Source organism: Diadema antillarum, unplaced genomic scaffold, assembly GCF_040938485.1.
Source record: "Diadema antillarum isolate AM-2024a unplaced genomic scaffold, OU_Dant_1.0 seq00000735_RagTag, whole genome shotgun sequence".
In the NCBI taxonomy this organism is placed as follows: domain Eukaryota; kingdom Metazoa; phylum Echinodermata; class Echinoidea; order Diadematoida; family Diadematidae; genus Diadema; species Diadema antillarum.
This window is the reverse complement of record NW_027271635.1, coordinates 1817997-1829059: the sequence shown is the minus strand read 5'-3', so window position 1 is coordinate 1829059 and position 11063 is coordinate 1817997. Positions and strand designations below refer to the sequence as shown.

The window sequence follows — 11063 nt, the reverse complement described above, 5'->3', positions numbered from 1 at the left end:
CAAATGAACTTAAACCAGTCGATTGTCTTTAGCCCGTTGAGGACGGACTGATTTTGCTACAACACGCATTTCCCATAGACCCCTGCCCGAGTATACTTGGGACTCGACCTCAACAGGTTAAAGCATTGATAAATGTCATGACAGAAGATGTTAAAGAAGAAACCCATTTGACACTCGAAAATGATATATGTTAGATATATCTGGAGATAAAATCTCTTCACCAAAACTGCGTAAGGGTTTATTTCAATGATTTAATGGTCCGCATTGCAGTACATTTCTATCAGGCATGTTAGAAACAGCAGTGTCCCGGTCATACATACCAAAACTAATACACAGTACCTCTGATTCTTCTACAGCTGCAGTTACTTTCGCAGTGTCCGTAGTTATTGTGGAGATTGACGGTGAAAATGCAGATTTCGCAGATGCTTATAATGATCCGAATTCAACCCAGTATCAGGAGCTTGCCACAGCAGTAAGAAATGCTGTGAGTACAATGAAATTATGATGTATTTCTTTCCATGTATATATATATATATATATATATATATATATATGTGTGTGTGTGTGTGTGTGTGTGTGTGTGTGTGTGATATCAGAGAGGAAGTAAAAAACGGTGCCGTAGCTTTGGCATCATTATTCCTCTCACTGTTCACCCTTTTCGAAAAAGTGCAAGAGTTGAAAAGTTGGTCTCCGCCGGGAATCGAACCCGGGTCTTTGGCATGGAACGCCAACGATTATATATTATATATTATAGTTATTATGTTGTAAAACCTACACACCCGACGCTATGACGATGGCAATGCATAAAGAAAAACAGAAGAACTACCATCGAAGCCAATAACACTTGCACGTGTCTATCTACTTATCTCTTCTGCGATATCGTAGACATATACGGAATTGAAGAACAATGCTGATATTTGTGACATTGTAAGGTTATAAAGCAAAAAAAAAGTTTAATCTCTTGAATTATGTTCTTTACGTAACGATGGAGTGTTTACTAAGGTATGTACAGCAGGGAGATATTGCTTTCATATTTTTACTGTCTTCTCGAGACTATGAACAAATCATTCGGTGAAAAAGAAAATATGATTATTGTCTCACTTACGTTTTTGTTTTGTGTTGATTTAATGAAGGGGGGGGGGGGGGAGTCAAAATCGTCATCTACCCATATTTCAATGTATGATATTTCCTGTAGGTCATCACCAATGTAAATAGCATAATATTTTTCTTTACATTTTCTATATATTTTTTCTTTACGTATGTATTATAACATGCAACTTAATAGAATTTACCGTTGCAATAGACAGGGGCAAAACTTTCAGAGCAATCTCATGATATTCGTGTTTCAAGCTTACAATATTACTCTGAAACATTATCTATATTCTTTTCAGCTCGCCGCGCTCTTCTCCGGGCGGCTCGGAGAAAATGACTTTCAATCTGTAAACGTCATCAGCTTCAGTGATGGAAGCGTTGTGGTTAATGTGGAACTGGATTTCTCTGGCTCTTTTGCTGGTAACGCCACGGCACTCCAGACTCTCATCTTCGAACAGTTGATGCAGAACGCGGGTTTCGCCAACGACACATCAAGCGCGACGCCGATTTCGCTCAGAATACGCTCTGACGATATCAATGACGTAATAGTTCAAGGTATCAGTATCTTTCCGTTGTTTTCAAACGTGAGAAATATGCGAGGAATAATAGGTCCTTTTCTGTTTTTGTATTTTCAGCAGATGGTTTTTTTTTCGTGGTTTCGAATTGTATCGATGTTAACACATGCTGTATTGTATGACCGAAATTGGATCAGACGTCTTTCATTTCTGTTGGATTGGATTATGGATTGTTGATTTTGTAATGTATATTTTGCGATGCGAACTATGAAAATGAGAATGCTCTTGTTCTTCTGATCAACAGGATCCAGAATAAGAAATAATATATAGTTACGAATATGATGTTAAGGTATCATGCAAAGTGAGAAAATATTCTACTGACCTGTTTGGAGAATATGCACGTAAGTAAGTATACTTGCGGCAAATTTTAGTTCTCTCTCTCGCTGTCTCTTATATTTTGTAACGCTACAGCTGTCGATGAATGCGCAAACGCACTGAATGACTGCTCGCCTGATGCGAACTGTACGGACACGGACGTTGCGGGCGGTTTCACCTGCACCTGCCACGACGGTTTTACGGATTACTTTCCAGACACCCTCCCAGGTCGCGTGTGTGGAGAATGTGAGTTTGTACTAATCACTTTAATGTGATCAACTATTGGATATTACTGGCACAGTGGTAGTGTCTACAAAGTGAAACTTACAACAAAGATTCAACTGGGGCATGATTTTCTTCAATTTGTCTCCCTTTGTACAAATTGAAAAAAATAAAATCACACCCATATCTTCACCCCTCTTGCATTCAAGACGTCAATTGTTTGCAAAATTGAACGAACACTCACTTGCGTGAAACAGTTTTTTTTTCTCTATGCCATGTTCCATTCAAGTTCTAAGTTCAGTGACATTTATTTCCAGCAAATATGAATGTACGGTATGTACACGCGGTCAATATGAAAATGCTTGGGGCACATCTTTAGAAGTGACGAGTGTGTCCTTAACAGAAACACTCATTTGCTAAATCAGTATAGTTTTATGAAAATGATTTAATTCTTCGTTTACTTCAAGTTTAGATATGGATTTCGGGTGTGCAGGCCGACCAATCTGGAGAAGTGTTAACTGACGACACCATCACTCAACTAATTTGCATACCGGTAGATGATACTTACTCATATAACTGCCTTGTAAAGACGGAGGGCCTACTATTTCTGTTAAAATGCAACCGATAATTTCGTCAAACTTACAACAGCGTTTCACTTACCGTGTTACGTTGAAAATGCAAAGACTTCGAAGGTATAGTTTGGAAACTTGGACACGTCAGCAATGTTGAATGACAGACAAATGAAATAATATTCTTTGATCTAAACCATGTGCAATATCGAACTTTTCCGTTACACAGCATTTGCAGCCACTACGAATCCCACTTCTGCTAACTACACACAGACTGCCACATTTGTCATCACCGAGACAGGACCAGGATCGCCCTCCACAATCTCGAGTCGTACCGATACAGCAGCAACCATGGTAACAACCGACGCAACCTTCACCCTGACCGAAACGCTAACATCCTCCGCAGCGTTCGCAAGTACCGACTTCAACGGAGAAACGTCCTCGCGGAAACCGACTACAACGGAAGCAACTTTGGAAGTAACAGAGACAATGTCACTCCGTACGGACCTGAATACAGACACCGCTACCTCAATCGTCAGCGGCCCCGAGAGAACGGTTGTAACAGGTGAAGGTCTGACAGAAGTGGTGGAGACGCAAACAGGATCAGCTGGGACGTTCACCTCTGTGCAGTCCGTTAGCACTACAGGTGTGACTGGAGTAACGGAGGACGGGCTTACTAATCTAATGACAACGATGGAGCTGACAGATTCCACTTCAGAAGCACAAACTTTGGAAGTTTCCGCAGCGAGTGGGACTGTTATTTCGCTAACAACGATATTTACCATGGAAACAGATCGGACAAATCCGATCACAGACTCTACAAGCAGTGAGACTGTAGGAACCACATCGTTACTTACGGCATCAGAAGAGTCTCTGACTTCATTACAAACCGTCAGCGGAACTGAGGCAAGCGTCGATACAACAATGGTCAATGACAGAACTTCAGCGACGGAATTGAAATCTCCTTCAGATGGACTGTCTACTGCAACCTACCCGCGTACTTTGGCGGAAACAGAACGGACTAGTCTAGTCACAGGTTCTCCAACTAGTGAGACTTTTGCCACCACAGTGATACTTACAGCATCAGAACAGTCTTCAATTTCCTCACAAACGGTCAGCGGAACTGAGGGAAACGTCGTTACAACAGTAGTCAGGACATTAACGACGAAATCAACCGAACCTGTTTCAGATGAGACGTCTACTGCAACGGAACCAAGTACTTCGGCGGAAACAGAACAGACTGGTCCAATCACAGGTTCTCCAAACAGTGGGACTATGATGACCACAGTGGCATTTACAGCATCAGAAGAGCCTTCAATTTCCTCACAAACGGACGGCGGTACCGAGGGAAACGTCGGTACAACAGTAGCCGAAACCTTATCGACGGTGTCAACCGAACCATTTTCAGATGGGACGTCTACTGCAACCGACCCACTTACTTCGGCGGAAACAGAACAGACTGGTCCAATCACAGGCTCTCCAAACAGTGGGACTATGATGACCACAGTGGCATTTACAGCATCAGAAGAGCCTTCAATTTCCTCACAAACGGTCGGCGGTACCGAGGGAAACGTCGGTACAACAGTAGCCGAAACTTCATCGACGGTGTCAACAGAACCATTTTCAGATGGGACGTCTACTGCAACCGACCCACTTACTTCGGCGGAAACAGAACAGACTGGTCCAATCACAGGCTCTCCAAACAGTGGGACTATGATGACCACAGTGGCATTTACAGCATCAGAAGAGCCTTCAATTTCCTCACAAACGGTCGGCGTTACCGAGGGAAACGTCGGTACAACAGTAGCCGAAACTTCATCGACGGTGTCAACCGAACCATTTTCAGATGAGACGTTTACTCCAACCGACCCGCGAACTTTGGCAGCAACGTCTGACACGACTGTAGCAGAAACCAGTGGTCTTACAATAGACACGAGAAGCACATCACCATTGCCAGAATCGGCAACGACAGTAGGCTCTGAAGAAACATATACATCTGTCTCAGCAAGTGAAACTGACATGGCTGCTGGAACCAGTGCCATTACCACTCTATCGAAGTCTACTGAAGCGGCTACGGAATCACAAGAAACAACTTTAGGGAGGACTACGGAGGCCATTGAACCCAATCCAACCGAAGGTATCATATAATCTGTTCATTCCTTCATGGCATTTATTTGTCCCTTTACAACAGAGAATTGTTATCATCCTTGCCACATTAATATAACCTTCACAATACCCATAGCCTTCCAAACATGTGCACGTATTTTTCTCATTTCGGATGTAATGGAGAGTTGCGAATCTTAAATTCTTTCTCAATCTCTGACAAGAATGCCATGCTAAGGCTTGAACCATGGAACTGACATTCAAAGCAAAACGCACAATCCATTAGACCGCCACGCATTGTAATAGTGTTGAAACTAATCTGAAGATAAATTAAGAATCAAGCACTCTTTGACCCTCTTTATAGTGAACCTGTTTGACTTTGTCCCAAATTGAGGAGGAAAGATCTACTTTAAAAGGATTATAATATAGTTTTGGTTGAGATGGGGCTTAAGGTTTCCAACTTTTTTTGTGAGATAAATAGAAAATTCTTATGTAGTATGAAAGAACATGCAATTCTAAGAGGAATTCAGTCTTTATTTGATGAAAATTGGTTTTGAAATGGCTGTGATATCCAAACAAAGCAGTCCTAATAAAAGATGGGACCCACCTTTTTCCAGGATCACTTTGTTTTACTTTGCTTTTGAATATCTCAGCCATTTCAAAACCGATCTTTATCAAATAAAAATTGAACTCCTCTTCGAATTGTAAGCTCTTTAACATTTCATAAAGTGGTTTCTAAGTTTCTGGCAAAAAGCTAAAAGCTGAATCCTCTTCTCAACCAATACTATACCATCCCTTTGAACCTAGAAGGAAACAAGAAACCCATTCATCCAAGTGCTGACCTTGTCTTTATCTTTGGCGATTGATTATTTGTCCACGTAAATGATGTTTTGTGATGGTGGTCCAGAGGGGGTCTCGAATTAAACAAAAGAAACCTGTGCGTTATTTCTTTCAGAACCTTGCGGGACGGTGAGCTGCAATGACGGTGAATACTGCGCAGAGTCTGCGGAAGGACCGGTCTGTGTGTGTCTGCCGGGCAAGACTCCGGTCGGTGATACATGTCAAGGTAAAACAAAAGGGAAATTGTCATGAATATGCATTTATGTAAAGTAAGTATAACCTGTTCAGCCCACGTTGAGAAGTTCGTAACGCAAAACTTGAACGTACTTTGTATGCTCTCTCTTTACCCGGCATAAAGCCACGATTAACTTCTTCAAAAATATCTTTAAAAAACCCGAAACAAAAATGTTGTACAAATTGTGTTGACACGGTCGTAATTCTACCAGCCCATGAGAGTCTAATGTCAATGTAATCAACAAAATGCTCTTATCTGAATAACGATGATTTTGTAACCGTTTTTTTTTCAGACGAATGTGGGAATGCTTGCGACTTTGAAACCCAGCTCTGCGAAGAGAATGCTGATGGGATGTTTGTCTGTCAATGTCGACCCGGAAGATCCTTGAACAATGAGGGCGTCTGTGTCTGTAAGTACTCCTTTAGTTTTCTTCTCATTCTCGCTGAAAGGGCTAGTCCGGGGTGAAGATTACTACATACATCATGAGTAATGACGAACTATTGTGACGCGATGGTTAAAAATATAGGATATTTAGATGCAATATTCCCCTCTTAAGTTCTTTCGAAGGAGAGGTGTATTGTCCCTACTCAATTCATTTTTTATCCTTTGCTATTCGCAATGGGTCTAAATCCGTCGACTCCGTGTTTGCTTCCCTACAATTTCAAAGATTTTGTTTTGGCAAGGTAATCTTGATGAAATCACACACTCCAAAATCGAAGGAAAGATCTATTTAACCTGCATTGGATCACCAAGCAATCTTGGTACTCAAACATCTATAATCACATTAATTTTTAGTTTCATTCCATTATTATCCTCATTCTGTCCCTATTTTACAGACAGAAGTATTTCTTCTACGTAACAGGAAGCTCAAAATCAATCAGCTTTAGAATTCCCACGTAGTGTGTAAAAAAACAGCGTGCTTAGCAGTATATGCCAGTGAACCTTTGAGGCGAATGTTCCCATCTCCACTTAAGGGAGAACCTTACCAAATGAGAAGAAAGAAAGTCACATTGAACGGGGAGTAAACTTGATGCATCTCTATGAATTTTTGGAATGTGTGGATTCATATGATATTCAAAAAATATTCGCGAAAACGCCGAAGCAAATCTAGAACTCATATTATGTAAACCTCTGGGAGAAATGAAAAAAAAAAACCGAGTAAATATTATTAGTTTTTTTTTCTCCGAATTGACATGAATGGAGTATAGCGGGGAATAATTGTAGACGGATTTTCATGCAGACAACCTGATCTTCTTATCTTATTTAATGAAATAGACAGTCATGCAGATGCATACCAGATATCAGCCAGGGTTTGTTAAAATTGTCTCATCGCACATTATACAATCACACCAAAACATCATTGTTTCGTCTCTTCATCTTCCTAGTTTGTTTTGTTAATTTAATGAAGCTGCGGTCACGTTTAGCATGGCGTTGGTGATTGTAGAAATTGACGGCGTAGAGGCGACTTTCATTTCTTCTTACACGGACCCTTCAAGCCAAGAGTACCAGGACTTAGTGACTGCAATAACTAACGCTGTAAGTACAATATCGGCATTACTTTCTGTCATGTCGCAGTTGTCATGCCCCTCCACAGCCCTTGGCGCACTGACACTAAAATTGCAAAGTCTGCAGCAGATAGATACATTTTATATTTCACTACTTTCTATGTTGAAGGACTGGATTTGATTTAATGATAGTAATGATTGAGGTGAGGATTCAGCTTTTAACATTTTTACGAGATAGTTAAAAAGCACTTTATAAAATGTTACAGAGCATACAATTCTAAGAGGAATTCAAAGTTTATTGATGAAAATCGGTTTTGGAAATGACTTACATATCCATAAACAAAAAGTAAAACAAAGCGATCCTACTAAAAGTTGGGTCTTACTTTTATCACAATTGCTTTGTTTGGGATATCTCAGCCATTTCATAACCAATTTCTATCAAATAAACTTTGGATTCCTCTTAGAATTACATGTTCTTTCATGTTTCATAAGAGGTTTCTTATTATCTAAAAAATAAAAATCATCATCAACAAAATATTGAAAACCTGAAGCCCCACCTCAAGTGAAACTGTACCATTACTTTTGAATTGGATATAGGAGAGTATCATAGTCTATGTATAAACAGCATAATGATATCGTCCATCCGGGCACCGGTGTATCGCAAGAAAGATTAAAAGAACCTAACCAATAATTTGATGATATATCATCAAACCTGCAGGTAACAGAGTTGTTCAGGGATCGAATCGCAGAAGGAAGCTTCTTATCGGTCAACGTTGTCGGCTTCAGTGAGGGCAGCGTGGTCGCGGACATCGAACCGGTGTTCGCAGGAACTTTTACGGATGACGCCCAGGCGCTGCGAGAGAACGTCTACGATCAGCTCGTCAACGATGAGGGCTTTGTCAACGATACACTCAGTTCCTCGGCGACATCGCTAAGAATACGCTCCGATGAAATCGGCGACATTGAAGTCCAAGGTTAGTAGTATACGAGGAGGAGTTTGTAGCTCCTACTGCAATCATAACATTGCGAGACACGCAGTCATCTATGTATATATGTACTGTATGTATGTATGTATGTATCTATCTATCTATCTATCTCCCTCTCCGTGTACCATTCGTTCATCGTTCAGTACTTCCTTGCTGTCTCTGTTCTTTCGGGTTTTTTTTGCGTCGACATTTTACCAATATGAATCATAATTGTCTTGCCGTTGCTAGGTGGAGAAACGCCAAAACTTTCATTTGACGTTAGAAATAAACAGAATATGGAATTTGGTTTTAAACAAGTATACAGTTGTCCCTGCACCTTGCAATGATGGCACATCAGGTATGTGGTAGGTACATCTCAACCACACCCATCAAATTGAGAGACAAAGGATGAATCCCTTCGTGGCCCCTTGATTAAGTACCTATTCGGATCTATTGTTGAAGGTGTAAACGAGTGCTTGACAGCCACACTAAATGACTGCGCGGCAGAGGCGGACTGTACCGATTCGGACGAGGCGGGAGGTTTCACGTGCACCTGCCGAGAAGGCTACACTGATGCCTTCGAGACGACTCTCCCTGGTCGAGTGTGTCGAGAAGGTACGTATTTAATCATATCAGCACCATCATCCATATATCAACAGCTTCTTATACACACAAGGTAACACGCACACACCCACATACGCACGCACACACAGACACATACACAAACACAAACACACACACACACACAAACACGAACATTATGCACACGAATGTAATCAAGAAAACCAACAGTAGCCAACACGCCGTTGAATTTCAATTTCAATTTCAATTTCAATTTCAATTACAATTTCAATTTCAATTTATTTATCATATTTCTCGATAAAGAAATACATCAAATATAACAAAATTAGATAATACATGACATCCAGCTAAGAGACGTAATATTACAAAATGAAATAATGAAATAATACATGATATCCAGCTACAAACTGTAGGAGGCATAATAGAGTATTGCAACCATGATATAGAACATAGTGGTCGATCTATGAAAGTTGGAATCTGAGAATGAAATATTATGGAACCTACTTAGAAGCAAGCTTGTCGAGCGAAGGTCTCACTTAAAATCGAGCGTAAAGATTAAGATAAGGAGCACAGGTACATCGAATGACCGAAACATAGAAAAAAAAGAAAATACAGAAGAATAACGTGAATTCTTCTACCAATTCACAAATTGGAGAAAGTATAGCTTATTTTGAGCAAAGGCTTATTTAATCACCTTCTTTAAATCAAGTCCAGATTTGAAAAAAAGAAGAGAAATACACGGCAATGTTCAAATAACTGCGAACGATCATAAGAAAGGACATACGCTTGTTCGAGACAGATTAGAATGTATATGCGTTTTATCAAGAAATGTTCACAAGCTTTTGGCATTTCTCATTTCCCGATCGTAATCATATTTCATGCTTCGCTTGAAAGGAACATGCAATATCTTAAACCATATATTATACATTCTCTCTCTTTTCTTTATCTCTTACTTTCTTTCTCATTGATTTCCTATAGAAATCATCGCGACAACGAGTTCCCCTCCGACTGGATTACGTAAGCCCAACTACTTTGAAAATGTCATTATGAAATCACCCTCACCACTCTCCAAACCATACACATTTCGCCCCCTGTTGTAAAGTATGAGGAAGTCACACATTTAATAGAAAAGCTATTCCCAACAACAACAAACAGCCTAACATGGGGGTTACATTCTGTCTTTGCGACGTATCCATCGAGAAACTAATGATTTTAACCATGTTGGGTTTTTTTCACTTGGCCTTATTTCAGTTCAATACAGTTCAGTTCAATTCAATTCAATTCAATCCAATCCAATTCAATTAAATTCAAGCATTATTTCACTTTTTCAGCAGAATGTAGGCCTACAAAGAAATATGCTAAACTTGACATGTATTTTATCGAATGATAAACGGGCAGCCAACAAATAACAGCATGTTGGTGTCTATGATCAGTATAAGAGGGGCATAATAAATACTAACATACTTATACATTCTACGATTCTGGGGGGGGGGGGGGGGGAAACAGCAATCTATCCTCTTCTCATTCCCCAAATCAAACACGAACAGGGGCTAACACAATGCCTTGCATACCATTCGCGTAAAGGGCCTTTCAGCATTATAAATGCATGTTTTGTTCAAAAACATGCTGTATGGATTATGAATAGCGCAATATCGACATTTGATCGAATCGATCTTTGCTGCTCTGTTCACGACTATTAAAGTAGATAATCGCATCCGGACAATTACCCCTCCAAGACCCTGGTGCATAAAAGAGATACAATCCAACATAAGTCAGAAAATTGATCGTATGTCAGGAATCAGCCAATCAGAACTGAGTATTCAGAGACTTAGATTGAGTCTCTGACTTATGTTTGATTTCAACTTTTGTGCAACAGGTCCCAGGACTGGGGCTTAATGTCCTAGGAGTAATTGTCCTGAAGTCTTTTTTGCTTTATTCGATACCCCTTATTGCAGCTAAAGTTTAGCCTGTTTAGTATAATGTGTCAGCCATGATAGTCATATACATGACAAAAACGATATGTTGTTTTGGGGCTGATGGCGGAAATAGGTCTAGTGGAC

The 11063-nt window shown here is 40.2% G+C and overlaps 1 protein-coding gene across 1 annotated transcript; it reads left to right on the top strand.

Annotated features, from left to right (window-relative positions):
* The first annotated feature begins 286 nt into the window (after window positions 1-286).
* LOC139738322 (uncharacterized) lies at window positions 287-9723 on the top strand. Its single transcript, XM_071648962.1, has 10 exons — window positions 287-484; window positions 1392-1647; window positions 2079-2228; window positions 3003-4910; window positions 5832-5942; window positions 6244-6360; window positions 7360-7487; window positions 8175-8430; window positions 8884-9036; window positions 9713-9723. The coding sequence occupies exons 1-10, from the start codon at window positions 287-289 to the stop codon at window positions 9721-9723; spliced, it is 3288 nt and encodes a 1095-aa protein (XP_071505063.1).
* The last annotated feature ends 1340 nt before the right edge of the window (window positions 9724-11063 follow it).

Coding starts and splice junctions, on each gene's coding strand:
- LOC139738322 (XM_071648962.1), top strand. CDS start 287: ATGTTAGAAACAGCAGTGTCCCGGTCATACATACCAAAACTAATACAC. Junction 2,229..3,002: donor AGGTCGCGTGTGTGGAGAAT/GTGAGTTTGTAC, acceptor TCCGTTACACAG/CATTTGCAGCCACTACGAAT. Junction 7,488..8,174: donor TGACTGCAATAACTAACGCT/GTAAGTACAATA, acceptor TCAAACCTGCAG/GTAACAGAGTTGTTCAGGGA.